At 44.4% G+C, this 17416-nt stretch overlaps 1 protein-coding gene across 4 annotated transcripts in view; it reads left to right on the forward strand.

The window, feature by feature from the left end:
* LOC148839822 (uncharacterized) overlaps positions 1-17416 on the forward strand; it is a 191278-nt gene that overhangs the window by 113505 nt on the left and 60357 nt on the right. For 3 of the 4 annotated variants that reach the window (XM_088909656.1, XM_088909657.1, XM_088909658.1), the window contains exons 21-23: positions 8331-8777; positions 12367-12816; positions 15716-16162. In XM_088909656.1, the coding sequence (XP_088765782.1) occupies positions 8331-8777; positions 12367-12816; positions 15716-16162 (1344 nt within the window). The remainder of the gene's footprint in view (positions 1-8330; positions 8778-12366; positions 12817-15715; positions 16163-17416) is intronic. The other variant, XM_088909659.1, reaches the window with a different exon arrangement.

Raw genomic sequence — 17416 nt, forward strand, 5'->3', positions numbered from 1 at the left:
TAAAAATCTTTCTTGTCCAGGTGGGACAGGGCCAGGTGAAGGGCAAGAGATACAGTATCATCAGTAGACCGGTTGGGGCGGTATGCAAACTGAAGGGGGTCAAGAGAGGTAGAGAGTCTGGACTTGATGTGGCTCATGACTGGCCTCTCGAGGCACTTCATGATAATTGGTGTGAGTGCCACGGGGCGATAGTCATTGAGGCAGGAAACGGCTGACTTCTTCAGCACTGGTATAATAGTGGTGGATTTGAAGCCTATGGGGATGACCGCCTGGCACAAAGAGAAGATATCTGTGAAGACGTTGGCTAGCTGTACTGCACATTCCTTGAGCACGTGACCAGGTATATTATCAGGTCCAGCAGCCTTACGTGGATTAACTTTGGCTAGTGTCCTCCTTACATCAGACAGGCAAAGCACCTGATCATCAGGAGGAAGTGTGGTTTTCCTCGCAGGCACAAGGTTCATTGCTTCAAAGCGTGCATAGAAGTTGTTCAGCACATGTGGGAGGGAGGCATCACTGTCACTGACACATGGGGTAGTCCTGTAATCAGTAATGGTTTGGATGCCCTGCCACATGCGCTGTGTGTCTCTGGTGTCCAGGAAGTGGCTATGGATTTTTTGTGCACAGGTACGCTTTGCCTCCCTGATGGCACGGGACAGGTTGGCCCTTGCAGTCCTGAGGGCTGCCTTGTTGCCTGATCTGAATGCAGCATCACGGGTTCTAAGCAGTGGGTGGACCTCAGCAGTCAGCCATGGCTTCTGGTTGTCCCGTGTGATGGTGGATGTGGAGATAGTGACCTCATCTGTACACTTACTGATGTAGCCAGTCACAGATGTTGCATAGTCCTCTAAATTGATGAGATGCTCATAGGTAGCAGCCTCCCTGAACATATTCCAGTCTGTGTGCTCAAAACAGTCCTGTAATGCTGAGAGGGGCTCAATCTGGCCATACTCTGATCTGTTTCACAACTGGTTTGGCACGTTTGAGCAGTGGTCTGTATGCTGGGATTAGCATAACAGAGATGTGGTCAGAGTAGCCCAGGTAGGGGTGGGGAACAGCCTTGTATGCGTCACGGATGTTTGTGTAAACTAAGTCTAGTGTGTTCACCCCTCTGGTTGCAAAGTAAACATATTGATAAAATTTTTAAGGAGAAGTGACTTAGGATCTGTGTGATTGAAGTAGCCCGCAACAATGACAAAGTCCTCAGGATGAGCAGTTTGCAGATCGCTGATGACCCCGTAAAGGACTCATAGCGGCTCTTTGGAGTCAGCGCTGGGCGGGATGTACACAGCCACAATAATAACTGTAGTAAATTCCCTCAGTAAACAGTAGGGCCGACACTTAACCGTAATAAATTCCAGCGGTGAGCGGTAACTAGAGACTACCGCAGCATTTCTGCAGCATTTTTCGTTTGTGTAAACACACAAACCACCTCCGCGAGACTTACCGTCTCTCAAACTTTGCTGTCCGCGCGGAAGGAAGTCAGTCCATCTAGCTGAATGGCCATATCCAGAATATTGTCCTTTAGCCATGTTTCAGTAAAAATAAAGACGCAGCACTCCTTCATCTCTCGCTGAGCAGCCCGTTGCAGTCTTAGGTAGTCCAGCTTGTTCTCCAGAGAACGGACGTTGGAAAGAAAAATTGACGTGAGAGCCGGTCTGGTAGGGTTAGCTTTTAGCCTGTAACAGATTCCAGCCCTCTTGGCTCGTTTCTGTTTTCTTTCACACCGCTTTCGCTGTCTCCTCATTGGGACACCTGCAACAGGTTGTGCCGCTGTCCCGGGACCTGATGCTCTCAGTAAGCCAAGGCTACTTAGCTTCTCCTTCAGCTTCTCCGTCAGAATACTCAGTGGGTAGTCCTTGCATCGTTTTTCAATTTCCAGCAGGGTCAGGCGATCGTAAACATTTGCAAAAATTGGACAAGAGACAATATTTAACACTGGGACTACATTTTGCGTTGTTTTTTTCAGACGCAGATCAGCTGATGTGTCTGTGCGCGCCGCCATCTTAGATTCGATAAAATCTCATGACCAGGCAGCTGTGCGTGAGCAATGAGTGACAACAGACAGTATTTTAACTCTTTTTAAACTTTTTAAATAGTTTACCATTCTGTATATATAGTTTTTATTTACAGATTGTTTTTTTCCACATGGTCCCTGTTCTGTATTAGGGTTAGGGACCAGAAAGTGAAGTAACATAGTAAAGTGGGGAATTGTTCCCCATAAGAAAAATGTCATGAAAGCGAACGCTCACATCAGTGTTTGAGGCTCGGCTGAAGTAGTAATGATACAGCAGTTTGAAGTGTCTTAAATAAGGTGCCTAATTGACAAGATTGGGAACCAGATTGGGAGCCTGATTGAAAAAGTGTTAGTTTAATTGAAAAGCGTCCTGATCTGTGGACAGTCTGAGTGTTTTATTATCCATGGTTTTTCTTTGTTTAATTTTTATCTTGAAAAGATCCTACACTCTGTGATTCCATCAGAGATGCTTTTGGATCTGTAGTGTGTATATTATGGCCTGGTGAGCCAGAGCTCGTAGCCCTCAGTCTTCTCAGAAACTAGGAACATTCGCACAAGGAGTCATACAAGTGTGAATTCCATCAAACCCAGGATATTCACACCCTGTTCTGCCACTGAGCTATTTCTGACCTGGGTAGTGCTCACAGCATTACTAACCCACATTCCAGAAAGAATCTGCATCTGTCTTGAACCTGCTGTGCTTGTCTGCACCCTGTCTGCCAAGCACTGGACCAGTGGCACTGCTCCAAACCTCCTGCCTGCAGCTGCGCGCAGCGACGAGCCTCCCTGCCTGGATCAGCCCTGATAGCTGTGCTCACCTACTCTCACAGCTCACTCCTGATTACTACTGCTCTCCTGCCTGCCTTGGCAGTCTCCATTCTCAGACCTGATTGAATCTAACTTCATGAAAAATGAGTTAGCGGGGAACACAGGTACAGCAGATAATTGAACTGATATAACAATCCATCACAGACAACCCTCCCAACGTTTTCCCCTAATTATTAGCAGACCCTGAGAACATCCCAAACACTTGATTATTTTCCAACAGGTGAGGTAGGGAAGACACACAGTCAGAAATATGCGGGAGCACATTGCCAGCAAACAGCGTGTCACGATCGCTAACCCCTCCTCTTAAGGACGCTCCAGCCCTTCCTTGTTTTCTCCCATTGTCTGGACCTGTTCCCTATTCCCTCTCCCCCTTAAAAGCCAGACGCAGACCTCACTCCTGGTTCCTCATGTGAGCCCGGGGTCCTGCTGCGTCTGGCTCCGTTATGGTTTTAACCTTCTGTTCCTGATTCCCTGCCCCGCCGGTCCCGACCCAGTTCATGGTTTTAACCCTTGGATGGATCTCCTGGCCTTGGACTCTACTCTTCCGTTTGGATTCCCCGTTTGGACTTTGGCTTTGTTTGTTCGCCCGGACTCACTTCCCCAGGACACCTGCTCACCTCGGACACACCCCCCTGTATCCAGACCCTTCCCTGCATGACTTTCTCCCCAGTGTATCTTCACAATTCCGGATTACGTCGTCTGCATAGGGCCCGGAAAGAACTGTTCGTGACACAGCGATATACAGGTCTCTGTGTTGGTATCTTTTAGACCTTCAGTACTGGGCTGGTTTGATCCACCCATTGCCAGGGGCTCAAATGTCAACTAGAGCACTGTCAAACAGTAACAGAGAGAAAGCACAACCTTGCCTTGTGCCCCTGGGCAACGAGAGATGACAGTTGTGGCTCCTTGACAGGCAGAAGGTATAACAGTTCCACCCACTTTCGTAACACTGCGGCCGGACACAGCCGCGCGGAGGGCCAGGAGCCAGTGATACCAGGCGTGTCTGATACCGGGCGGACACCTACGGGGAGCAGTCCCAGTCAGAGCCCAGGAACAAGGAAGATCCCTGAGGATCAGGCTCACTGAGTGATGCTCTCAGTCTCGCGCTCGAATCAGAAACTGCAGCTCAGAGCGAAACGAAGGCGTAAAACGCAGGCTGATTCAGAGCAGAAATGTGGCACTGATGGATGACCTTGGACAGGCTGTAAGCTCAAAGTATTACCGTGGTCCACTTTCTTTGTAACCGTCTGCATCAGTTTAACTGTTGCGACACGAAAAGACTTGATTTTTTCATTGACAAAAAGTAACTCCACATTATTTCGTTGATCCGATTATGTATTCTTTTCCAATCATACAAGGTAAGTTTTGAGAATCTCCAGTTCACCATGCCTATAATGGTTTCCCAGAGATTACTCATAAACGATATTAATTTAGGAACATAAACATATTATGTAAACTGTATATGGCTGGTATTGGTAGTTTAAAGAAAAAATACACACCATTATTCCACTTTCTTCCTAAACATTTTAAGCATCAGTCTTTCATTCGGTTACATACTATGATTATTTTGGGAAAGTTTTTACATGCTACTTCTGACTATATTAAGTTTATATACTTTGTAAAAAGTTATAATGTTTTAACATTTCCTATGAATATTTGCGCTCATTATTGCAGTAAAAATACACATACTTTTTAGAATTTGATTAATAGGGAATATAATATGGAATCGCGTATCTAAAGAAATTAATAACGATATAATTATATGCACATACTGTAGCTCAAATTATCACAGTAGTACACTTTCTTTGGAAATGTCTGCATCAGTTTGACTCATTCCCATGTGATTTTTACGTGTGACGTGTGTGGTGTAATGGCTTAAGCGTGTGCCTTGTATGCCTGAGGTCAGGGGTTTGAACCCAGCTGTCACCATCAGCTTTCTTTTAACAAATAAAATTTTCTTTGAAAAACTAAAATAGTAAATATCGACACTATATTGAATTTGTTGACATTTCTAAATATCACAAAACGTTCAAAATTAAGTGAGTTAAGTGATTAACCTTTTCCATGACTACTTGCGCTCGTTATCGCAGTAAAAGAAACGCATACTTTTTAGAATTTAATTATCAGGGAATATAATATGGAATCGCGTATCTAAAGAAATTAATAACGATATTAATTTAAGGATCTACATATATGTATTTATAAAGCTGGTAGTATTACTGTAATCCACTTTCTTTGTAAACATGTTTTATTTTTATTTAGACTCAATCATGCATGATGAATTGTGAGGGAGTGATAGATGGAGACAAGATGGACATTTCTTGTCAAAACTACATTCCCCAGAATGCAGTGGGATAGACAAAAAGCAGGGCAATGACTTTCTCTGCAAGCTTGTCAAAGAAGTAGGCAACTCAAAGCTCAAAGCCCAGCAGCAACAATAATCAATACAGTGTGCATTCTCCTGTCAAGATATAAAATAGAACAGTGCAGAGTACATAACGCGGTTATGTATCGGGAATGTTTGCAAAGAGCTGAAGAAGGCTTCACAGCCGAAACGTTGCGTTTTCTCTCTTCTCTTTTCAGCATGGAATAAACCTATTTCTTGTTCCTTAACAGTGACAACAGTGCATGCTACTGAAAATTCCTTCCCATCCCCCAGAATTGTTCTGTTCTATTCTATTCTACATAACAAGACAGGGGTGTTGCCAGTCCTAGCCTTTGTGAGAAGTACGGAGCTGCGTTACATAAGGCAGCTGCAATGGAATATACTAGTAGGTAAAAGTTCATTCCAAGCTGGAAAGAAAAGACACAACGTGTCTCCTCTATGAATCTTCAGTTTACAGACTGTCCAAGGTCATTTATTATGAATAATATCTTCCATATCGCATTAAAATTGGAACGCTTTTCACAAGTGTAAATCCACCTATTTTCTAACCGCTTTCTCCAGGACAGGTACCAGTTTCACCCCTCCCCCCTCCCTCTGCCTGTCTGACCTGTTCCCATTTTGAACCATTCTGTGTCCGAATCGCAGCAGGGGAGAGAGAGTAGGGGGAGACAGAAAAAAGTGAACCCTGGTTTTTTTTATAGTCAGAAGGCTTCAACTGATGCATAAAAATCTAGCATAATGCCTCCTCACGTTATGAAGTCACTTGCGCCTGGGATCAGCTTTAGTTTCCCGGAGATTGCTCATAAACGATATTAATTTAGGGACATAAAAATATTCTGTAAAGTGTATATGGCTGGTATTGGTAGTTTAAATAAAAAATGCACACCAGTATTCCACTTTCTTCCTAAACATTTTAAGCATCAAAGTCTTTCATTCGGTTACATACTGTGGTTATTTTGGAAAAGTTTTTACGTGCTCCTTCTGACTATATGAAGTTTATATACTTTATGTTTATATAGTGTTTATGTTCCTAAATTAATATAGTTTATGACCTTCAACCGCATTATGCTCCTCTTCTTTTTATGCTCAGCTACCAAAATTTCTCTTTAGTTGTAAATTTCCATATTAATATTCAATACTAAGCGGATTAAAACGTGCACAGTAAAGAGATTAAATGATTAAATCTTTTCACTAACAACCAATGCACCACGAGTGCCCCTGTTGGTCATTTTCGCTAGCCAAATCACGTACTGCGGTACACCGCAGTGAACTGTGGGTAATTTAGTGTGGTACGGGGTAGTACTGTGCATTTTGAATGGCTGCATCTGTAGAAAACCAGCATGAAATGAATAATAAATGTAATAATTCCTAATGAAGAGGGATCAGGAGAAGATGGTCCAGTCAGAGCAGCAAGCCCTGGAAAACCTTGAGCCCTCATGAGGATGCGACAGTTTCCCAGGGATACTGCTAGCTGCAGGACAGCTGTCATGTGTCAAGTTTACACATGAGTCTCCAACCAAAACTTTTAAGCACCACAAATATGTTCTTCTGTTCATTCTGATTTGCTGCTCCTTCAGTATCTAACAATATTATAAAAGGGGATAAGGGGTGATAATTGCTCAGCTGATCTAGCGGACAGTATTTCTGCAGCTGTTTTCAAACCGGAATTCAGCTCACTTTACAGGTGATAAGATGATCTGTCTCTTCCCTTTTCTGAGTTGGAGACAGACATTTACTTCATGCAGTGACTTAGGGAAGACATAAAAGACATAAAATCTGTTATTTCAGAGGTTGTAGAATGAGACTTGAAATAGCAGAGATTAATGGAGCCTAATATTCCCCAAATCAGTCATTAATTCCCTCAGGGTCTGTCAGCAGGTTACCTCCGCTGGCCTGTATTTTGGGAATCGTCCTGAATTCTCTGGACATTAATTCTTCTGGTTTATCTCAAGTTCAAAGTCTCTGAGATCAATCCCATAATACTTGTATGAGGTCTCCTCACAGTCTTCTCTGTTCAAGACTAAAGAGCCTCAGTTCCTTCAGCCATGTTCGGACTAATGAAACCATTGAAAGTAGTGGTGAGGAGGTGATTTGGTTGCGTAGGAAAGACTTTGTACCCAGTTGAAACAATAGAATATATACTACAAATTTCCTGATTTGTGCTTCCAGTCAGTCAGTGTAGGACAGTATATTCATAATTCTGTGACCAATAAACTAGTCTTAGAAGAAGTGTATCCTTATTACCATATAATTTCCTGATTTGAATTGTGCACTAATTTTATAATCTAACAAACTGTTTGACTTTGTAGAAATAGGAATTCTCTTAGGTTCGCTGTGAGTAAAATTGAGGTATACTGTTTATATAGAAATACAGCTCCAGAAGATGAAAGGGATTCCCAGTAAGTAGTCCCAGCACCCTCCCTGATTGACATATTTGTACATCAAAGGAGAGCACCTGAGAAAATAGTTTGTGACGCCCCTACCAGTCCTGGAACATCTTGTAATGTTTGTGTTTAAGGGCTCCAGGGAGCCCTTAAAGCTCTCCTTCAACTTTTTAATACTTTACTTGCAAGTAAGATATCCCTGATGTGACAGTCCTGCCCTTAGTTTTTGTAATCAGCATGACCCTCTGATATTTTTAGTTCATTTGCATATTTACTAAAGTCTGCATTCCCCAGCTGGTCAAGTGCAGATGTGTCCAGCTGTATTTTCTAAGGTCCCTCAGTCTGTGTGTTTGTCCTTGGAGAGACCCTGTGCTGGAATACAGCCCTGTCCCTGATCCACAGTGGGACTGTGTTCCTAAAGCTCCAGTGTCCCAGTGACTGGAGTGCAGAGAGTGAAGAGCCAGGGTGTGTGAGAGTGTCTCTGGGGAAGGAGTGTGTGAGGAGAGCTGAGGGAGAGTGTGAAGAGTCACTCCTGTGGTGAGAGCTGTACTCACTCCCCTCACTCCTCCTTCACACACTCTTCTCTGTTCCCTCCTTTCAGGGGAAGATCCCCATTCAGGGAAATGGCTCCTTGTGTCTGAGAGTTCCTGCACAGCAGCCACTGGAAACACAGCTGAGAGAAATGGGCCTCAGTCTGTCTCCTCCTCTCTTTCAGGTTCTCTAAGAGGATACAGGAGTCTGAGGAGCAGAAACACAAAGCCATTTCATTCCTGCTGGATCTGTGTCTGCAAGGAGTAGAGTGGGAGACACAGACAAGAGAGAAGGTCTTGGAATTGTTATCATCTGTGTGCAGCTTCACTCACTTTCCCTTTGACAATCGTTACAATGAGGAGCCTCAGTGTGATTTCCTGCTGGATCTGTATTCCCGTGTGAAGGACTATGAGTCTCAAACAGGCAGGAATGTTCTCCCAGCACTCCAGCCAGTTTTCCAGTTAGCTCCTGCAGTCTGGGCTATAGACCTCTCTGAGAGAAAGGCCTCCCTCTTCCTTGAAGTGCTGAAACTCCACACAGTCAGGAAACCAGTAGAGCTGTTGGGCTGGTCAGCTGAAGAGAGTGAAGTGAGGAGTTTCCTTCAGTGCCTGCCCTATATTTCCCAGCTGAGGTAAGTGTGTGTGTACAGACAGTCCACTCTCAGTGTGTCTCTGCTGTGTTGCTCTGTGCTGTAAGGGAGCCTGTTCACTGGGAGACTGTAATGGGTGGTTAATGATCAGACAGCTGTGTGTGAACAGTGATAGAAGACAATATTTTTTTATTTTCATTTATTGATGAAATGGTTTAATTTGATGAAGTAAATATTATAGAAAATGTTTAGCTGTTTGTTTTTCATTCTTTTAATTTGCAATTCTTCATATTCATAACAGTTTACATTTTGCCAGCAAAGCAGCAAAGGGGGGTTAAATACAAAAATATATTCACTAGTACATCGTTATCAGTTTGGTAGACAAATCATCTACAGTACACAGAAATGTTACTTCACATTACTTCAGGTAGAGGAATATAGTCTGAATGGGGACAGAAATTTCATCCAGGGTCACCAGTATTTGCTGTACATTTCCGTCTGTAAGTTGAGAGAAAATGTTCTCCTTCTCATTATATAAATCTCTTTCATGACATCAATGCACTGTTTAGAAGCTGGAGGTTCTTTAATAATCTGGTTTCTTGTGATTGCTTTTTTCTGGAAGCTAGAAGAATATTTATCTGTCCTTTCAGTGTTATCAGAGGAAAACTTTCCCAAATGCACAACTGAGAGTTCAAGTTATATAGCTGAGTCGGCTGTTTTAACAAGGGCTGTGTGTATAAAGTGCCTGTAGCATTGTATCTGTGAGCAGGACCAGAATATGTGTGAGAAAGTACCTGCCTGCTCTCCACATCACCTCCAACATTGTGTTTTCTTTTGATTTGACTTGTATTTGGGGCCTGATGAAGAAATGAATCAGGTTTTTCCAGCAGACATTTCTCCATGTATGTGAACCTGTAGGGCATTATGAAATGTGCCTGTACACTTCCACTGATCAGATGAGATGTTATCATTTTCTTTTTCCCGTTTTATTTGAATATATTGTGTTGACTCTTTTTTCACACCTTCAATACTAGTGTATATTTTTCAGATTATTTTCTTCTGATTGCTTTGTTGATAATAAGCTATAAAAGTGTGAACCATTTGTTATCTTGTTCCATGCTTTGTTTTATACAACTCTTTACGTAATACCTAATGTGCAGGTATCTATAGAAGTTTTGTTTTTCAAAATGAGATTGGTGTGATAATTCTCCAGCACTTTGCAGATCTTGGAGAGTAGTTCTCTTTTCCTTCTGAGTGTCCACGTCTTGAATTGAGTATCTGATTTTGTCTTGGAGAAATCCAGATCCTATGTTATCCCTATTAATAGTTTGACAAATTTCTATGAGTTAGAAGTTTCTGTAACCTTAGCCCATCTGTTAATGAGTGTATCTATACAGGGTATTGCTGTTTCATACTGGGATGGCCCGGGAGTCGGGACAGCACCTTGATGGTGGAGCAGGCGTTCTGCTACAGGCGTTTCTGCTCCATTTTTCCTACAGTTTCTGTCTCTCACACTCTACTCAGAGACTGGTGTTATTTCTCCAGAAAACACAAGTTTTCTCCAGTCAGGGCAGCTGGGACACGAGGCGTCAGTTTACTTGTATCTTCGGCTCCCTCTGTCACTCTGTTTGAGCTTGTGTACTTTCAACACTCCGAGTCCTCAGCTCAGTTGTACCGATTCTCATATACCGCTCTGTCGTTCTGTCTCATTCACACCTCGGCCCCTTTTATATCCTGCTCCGAGGTCATCTCTCTCAAGGTCATCTCGTATCTCTGAGTCCTCAGCTCTTGTACACTGTAAGGACTGAAGCTGTTACTCATCGCGAGTCTCCCCTGCACCTCGATGTCTTGCTCACTCTAGGACCCTCCTATCCTCCACTCTAGGACCCTCTGCAGCCAGAGAGCGCTCCTACTCTGTCCTGTCCCTAGTTTCCTGTGCTTTGCTGTCCTTCCGGTGTCTCTCTCTCTGGGGCTATATATTTCCGGGTCACTGATTCTCCTTCGCTCAGCATTGACGTTCGGATGTCCTGAGACCCGCCTAGCATCCAGGTCGCCCCACGTCTGCTGCCTGAGGGCACTGGTTTCTATACGACTCCTGAGCAGCTGAGCCCGGGCTAATCCCCCGTTCCGCCGCTACGCATAGGGTCTTTTTCCGCTCTCCTGCCTCTCCACGGTTCATCCCTTCCGACATCCGTGACAGGATGCTGAACCTCCTACTGACCCCGCAAGCGGTGCTTTTTGTTTTTTCACAGTTTTTTTTCTCTGGGCTTTTTTTTCTCTCAGCTTTCCTCTCCATATCGCGAGATGCGTTTTCTGACTCCTGTGCCTGTGAGCGGGCTACGGCCTGGGGCCTGGCTTTCCTCGGGTTGTCTTTCCGGCATCTGTGATTGAATGTTGAGCTGACCCTCCTGTCCTCATCGTTGGATATCACTCCGGTCATCCGTGCCTGTGAGCGGGTCGTGTGCCTGGCTTTCCTCGGGTTGTCCACTCCGATATCAGTGATAGAATGTGAACGTGCCTTTTGCCCAGCCTGCGGTATTATTCCCGGGTTTTTGTTTTTATTTTTGTTTTTTGCTTGGTGTTTCCTCTACCCTATAAAGGTTTATACCCCGGAGGAGGGGGCAGCTCTCAGCCCTGGACTCCCGGAGGTTTCCTTTCAGTTAAATGAGGTTTTTCCTCCCCCCAGTGCTGTGCAGCTCACTTATTTGTATGGGCGTCAGGAGCCTAGCATCCAGGTCGCCCCACGTCTGCTGCCTGACGGCACTGGTTTCTATACGACTCCTGAGCTGCTGAGCCTGGGCTAATCCCCCGTTCCGCCGCTACACATAGGGTCTTTTTCCGCTCTCCTGCCCCTCCACGGTTCGTCCCTTCCGACATCTGTGACACCTCCCTGCTCCTGGACTCCTCACATGGAGTCCTGTCCAGTTCTCTCTCTGAACTGCTGCTCCCTCTCTCTCTCAGAGCCTCTCGTGCTCCTCAGTCTCACTCCTGAGTCCTCACTCTCTCTCATGGACTCCTGTCCTGGAGCCTCCTGCTCCCTGATGTCTCGGTGGATGACTGCTGGCTTGCTCTCTCTCTGCCAGTCAGTCCTCAGGCTTTGTGTCCACCTGCAGCCACTGACACCTCCACCTGCACCATCAGGCTGGGTCTCTCTCAACAGAAACTCACTCCATTCCTAGACAGCCTTCAATGTTTAACTTATCTAGTTGATCAGTGAGAGATCTGTGAATCCTGCTGTATTTTCTAAGGTCCCTCAGTCTGTGTGTTTGTCCTGGGAGAGACCCTGTGCTGGAATACAGCCCTGTCCCTGATCCACAGTGGGACTGTATTCCTAAAGCTCCAGTGTCCCAGTGACTGGAGTGCAGAGAGTGAAGAGCCAGGGTGTGTGAGAGTGTCTCTGGGGAAGGAGTGTGTGAGGAGAGCTGAGGGAGAGTGTGAAGAGTCACTCCTGTGGTGAGAGCTGTGCTCACTCCCCTGACTCCTCCTTCACACACTCTTCTCTGTTCCCTCCTTTCAGGGGAAGATCCCCATTCAGGGAAATGGCTCCTTGTGTCTGAGAGTTCCTGCACAGCAGCCACTGGAAACACAGCTGAGAGAAATGGGCCTCAGTCTGTCTCCTCCTCTCTTTCAGGTTCTCTGAGTGGATACAGGACCCTGAGGAGAAGAAACACAAAGCCATTTCATTCCTGCTGGATCTGTGTCTGCAAGGAGCAGAGTGGGAGACACAGACAGGAGAGAAGGTCTTGGAAACACTGGTGGCAGTTTTTAATTTTAGGGAGTTTTTTTCTAGTTGTGAAGAGAAGTCTAATTATGAAAGTAGCATTTTCCTGCTGGATCTGTATTCTCGTGTGAAGGACTATGAGTCTCTAACAGGCAGGACTGTTCTCCCAGCACTCCAGCCAGTTTTCCAGTCAGCTCCTGCAGTCTGGGCTATAGACCTCTCTGAGAGAAAGGCCTCCCTCTTCCTTGAAGTGCTGAAACTCCACACAGTCAGGAAACCAGTAGAGCTGAAGGGCTGGTCAGCTGAAGAGAGTGAAGTGAGGAGTTTCCTTCAGTGCCTGCCCTATATTTCCCAGCTGAGGTAAGTGTGTGTGTACAGTCAGTCCTCTCTCAGTGTGTCTCTGCTGTGTTGCTCTGTGCTGTAAGGGAGCCTGTTTACTGGGAGACTGTAATGGGTGGTTAATGATCAGACAGCTGTGTGTGAACAGTGATAGAAGACAATATTTTTTTATTTTCATTTATTGATGAAATGGTTTAATTTGATGAAGTAAATATAATAGAAAATGTTTAGCTGTTTGTTTTTCATTCTTTTAATTTGCAATTGTTCATATTCATAACAGTTTACATTTTGCCAGCAAAGCAGCAAAGGGGGGTTAAATACAAAAATATATTCACTAGTACATCGTTATCAGTTTGGTAGACAAAATCATCTACACAGAAATGTTACTTCACATTACTTCAGGTAGAGGAATATAGCCTGAATGGGGACAGAAATTTCATCCAGGGTCACCAGTATTTACTGTACATTTCCGTCTGTAAGTTGAGAGAAAATGTTCTCCTTCTCATTATATAAATCTCTTTCATGACATCAATGCACTGTTTAGAAGCTGGAGGTTCTTTAATAATCTGGTTTCTTGTGATTGCTTTTTTCTGGAAGCTTGAAGAATATTTATCTGTCCTTTCAGTGTTATTAGAGGAAAACTTTCCCAAATGCACAACTGAGAGTTCAAGTTATATAGCTGAGTCGGCTGTTTTAACAAGGGCTGTGTGTATAAAGTGCCTGTAGCATTGTATCTGTGAGCAGGACCAGAATATGTGTGAGAAAGTACCTGCCTGCTCTCCACATCACCTCCAACATTGTGTTTTCTTTTGATTTGACTTGTATTTGGGGCCTGATGAAGAAATGAATCAGGTTTTTCCAGCAGACATTTCTCCATGTATGTGAACCTGTAGGGCATTATGAAATGTGCCTGTACACTTCCACTGATCAGATGAGATGTTATCATTTTCTTTTTCCCGTTTTATTTGAATATATTGTGTTGAGTCTTTTTTCACACCTTCAATACTAGTGTATATTTTTCAGATTATTTTCTTCTGATTACTTTGTTGATAATAAGCTATAAAAGTGTGAACCATTTGTTATCTTGTTCCATGCTTTGTTTTATACAACTCTTTACGTAATACCTAATGTGCAGGTATCTATAGAAGTTTTGTTTTTCAAAATGAGATTGGTGTGATAATTCTCCAGCACTTTGCAGATCTTGGAGAGTAGTTCTCTTTTCCTTCTGGGTGTCCACGTCTTGAATTGAGTATCTGATTTTGTCTTGGAGAAATCCAGATCCTATGTTATCCCTATTAATAGTTTGACAAATTTCTATGAGTTAGAAGTTTCTGTAACCTTAGCCCATCTGTTAATGAGTGTATCTATACAGGGTATTGCTGTTTCATACTGGGATGGCCCGGGAGTCGGGACAGCACCTTGATGGTGGAGCAGGCGTTCTGCTACAGGCGTTTCTGCTCCATTTTTCCTACAGTTTCTGTCTCTCACACTCTACTCAGAGACTGGTGTTATTTCTCCAGAAAACACGAGTTTTCTCCAGTCAGGGCAGCTGGGACACGAGGCGTCAGTTTACTTGTATCTTCAGCTCCCTCTGTCACTTTGTTTGAGCTTGTGTACTTTCAACACTCCGAGTCCTCAGCTCAGTTGTACCGATTCTCATATACCGCTCTGTCGTTCTGTCTCATTCACACCTCGGTCCCTTTTATATCCTGCTCCGAGGTCATCTCTCTCAAGGTCATCTCGTATCTCTGAGTCCTCAGCTCTTGTACACTGTAAGGACTGAAGCTGTTACTCATCGCGAGTCTCCCCTGCACCTCGATGTCTCGCTCACTCTAGGACCCTCCTATCCTCCACTCTAGGACCCTCTGCAGCCAGAGAGCGCTCCTACTCTGTCCTGTCCCTAGTTTCCTGTGCTTTGCTGTCCTTCCGGTGTCTCTCTCTCTGGGGCTATATATTTCCGGGTCACTGATTCTCCTTCGCTCAGCATTGACGTTCGGATGTCCTGAGACCCGCCTAGCATCCAGGTTGCCCCACGTCTGCTGCCTGAGGGCACTGGTTTCTATACGACTCCTGAACTGCTGAGCCTGGGCTAATCCCCCGTTCCGCCGCTACGCATAGGGTCTTTTTCCGCTCTCCTGCCTCTCCACGGTTCATCCCTTCTGACATCTGTGACACCTCCCTGCTCCTGGACTCCTCACATGGAGTCCTGTCCAGTTCTCTCTCTGAACTGCTGCTCCCTCTCTCTCTCAGAGCCTCTCGTGCTCCTCAGTCTCACTCCTGAGTCCTCACTCTCTCTCATGGACACCTGTCCTGGAGCCTCCTGCTCCCTGATGTCTCACTGGATGACTGCTGGCTTGCTCTCTCTCTGCCAGTCAGTCCTCAGGCTTTGTGTCCACCTGCAGCCACTGACCCCTCCACCTGCACCATCAGGCTGGGTCTCTCTCAACAGAAACTCACTCCATTCCTAGACAGCCCTCAATGTTTAATTCATCCAGTTGATCAGTGAGAGATCTGTGAATCCAGCTGTATTTTCTAAGGTCCCTCAGTCTGTGTGTTTGTCCTGGGAGAGACCCTGTGCTGGAATACAGCCCTGTCCCTGATCCACAGTGGGATTGTGTTCCTAAAGCTCCAGTGTCCCAGTGACTGGAGTGCAGAGAGTGAAGAGCCAGGGTGTGTGAGAGTGTCTCTGGGGAAGGAGTGTGTGAGGAGAGCTGAGGGAGAGTGTGAAGAGTCACTCCTGTGGTGAGAACTGTGCTCACTCCCCTCACTCCTCCTTCACACACTCTTCTCTGTTCCCTCCTTTCAGGGGAAGATCCCCATTCAGGGAAATGGCTCCTTGTGTCTGAGAGTTCCTGCACAGCAGCCACTGGAAACACAGCTGAGAGAAATGGGCCTCAGTCTGTCTCCTCCTCTCTTTCAGGTTCTCTAAGAGGATACAGGACTCTGAGGAGCAGAAACACGAAGCCATTTCATTCCTGCTCGATCTGTGTCTGCAAGGAGTAGAGTGGGAGACACAGACAGAAGAGAAGGTCTTGGAATTGTTATCATCTGTGTGCAGCTTCACTCACTTTCCCTTTGACAATCGTTACAATGAGGAGCCTCAGTGTGATTTCCTGCTGGATCTGTATTCCCGTGTGAAGGACTGTGAGTCTCCAACAGGCAGGACTGTTCTCCCAGCACTCCAGCCAGTTTTCCAGTCAGCTCCTGCAGTCTGGGCTATAGACCTCTCTGAGAGAAAGGCCTCCCTCTTCCTTGAAGTGCTGAAACTCCACACAGTCAGGAAACCAGTAGAGCTGAAGGGCTGGTCAGCTGAAGAGAGTGAAGTGAGGAGTTTCCTTCAGTGCCTGCCCTATATTTCCCAGCTGAGGTAAGTGTGTGTGTACAGTCAGTCCTCTCTCAGTGTGTCTCTGCTGTGTTGCTCTGTGTTGTAAGGGAGCCTGTTTACTGGGAGACTGTAATGGGTGGTTAATGATCAGACAGCTGTGTGTGAACAGTGATAGAAGACAATATTTTTTTATTTTCATTTATTGATGAAATGGTTTAATTTGATGAAGTAAATATTATAGAAAATGTTTAGCTGTTTGTTTTTCATTCTTTTAATTTGCAATTGTTCATATTCGTAACAGTTTACATTTTGCCAGCAAAGCAGCAAAGGGGGGTTAAATACAAAAATATATTCACTAGTACATCGTTATCAGTTTGGTAGACAAATCATCTACAGTACACAGAAATGTTACTTCACATTACTTCAGGTAGAGGAATATAGTCTGAATGGGGACAGAAATTTCATCCAGGGTCACCAGTATTTGCTGTACATTTCCGTCTGTAAGTTGAGAGAAAATGTTCTCCTTCTCATTATATAAATCTCTTTCATGACATCAATGCACTGTTTAGAAGCTGGAGGTTCTTTAATAATCTGGTTTCTTGTGATTGCTTTTTTCTGGAAGCTAGAAGAATATTTATCTGTCCTTTCAGTGTTATCAGAGGAAAACTTTCCCAAATGCACAACTGAGAGTTCAAGTTATATAGCTGAGTCGGCTGTTTTAACAAGGGCTGTGTGTATAAAGTGCCTGTAGCATTGTATCTGTGAGCAGGACCAGAATATGTGTGAGAAAGTACCTGCCTGCTCTCCACATCACCTCCAACATTGTGTTTTCTTTTGATTTGACTTGTATTTGGGGCCTGATGAAGAAATGAATCAGGTTTTTCCAGCAGACATTTCTCCATGTATGTGAACCTGTAGGGCATTATGAAATGTGCCTGTACACTTCCACTGATCAGATGAGATGTTATCATTTTCTTTTTCCCGTTTTATTTGAATATATTGTGTTGAGTCTTTTTTCACACCTTCAATACTAGTGTATATTTTTCAGTTTATTTTCTTCTGATTACTTTGTTAATAATAAGCTATAAAAGTGTGAACCATTTGTTATCTTGTTCCATGCTTTGTTTTATACAACTCTTTATGTAATACCTAATGTGCAGGTATCTATAGAAGTTTTGTTTTTCAAAATGAGATTGGTGTGATAATTCTCCAGCACTTTGCAGATCTTGGAGAGTAGTTCTCTTTTCCTTCTGGGTGTCCACGTCTTGAATTGAGTATCTGATTTTGTCTTGGAGA

The sequence above is a fragment of the Atractosteus spatula genome, chromosome 2 (assembly GCF_055471065.1).
Source record: "Atractosteus spatula isolate fAtrSpa1 chromosome 2, fAtrSpa1.hap1, whole genome shotgun sequence".
In the NCBI taxonomy this organism is placed as follows: domain Eukaryota; kingdom Metazoa; phylum Chordata; class Actinopteri; order Semionotiformes; family Lepisosteidae; genus Atractosteus; species Atractosteus spatula.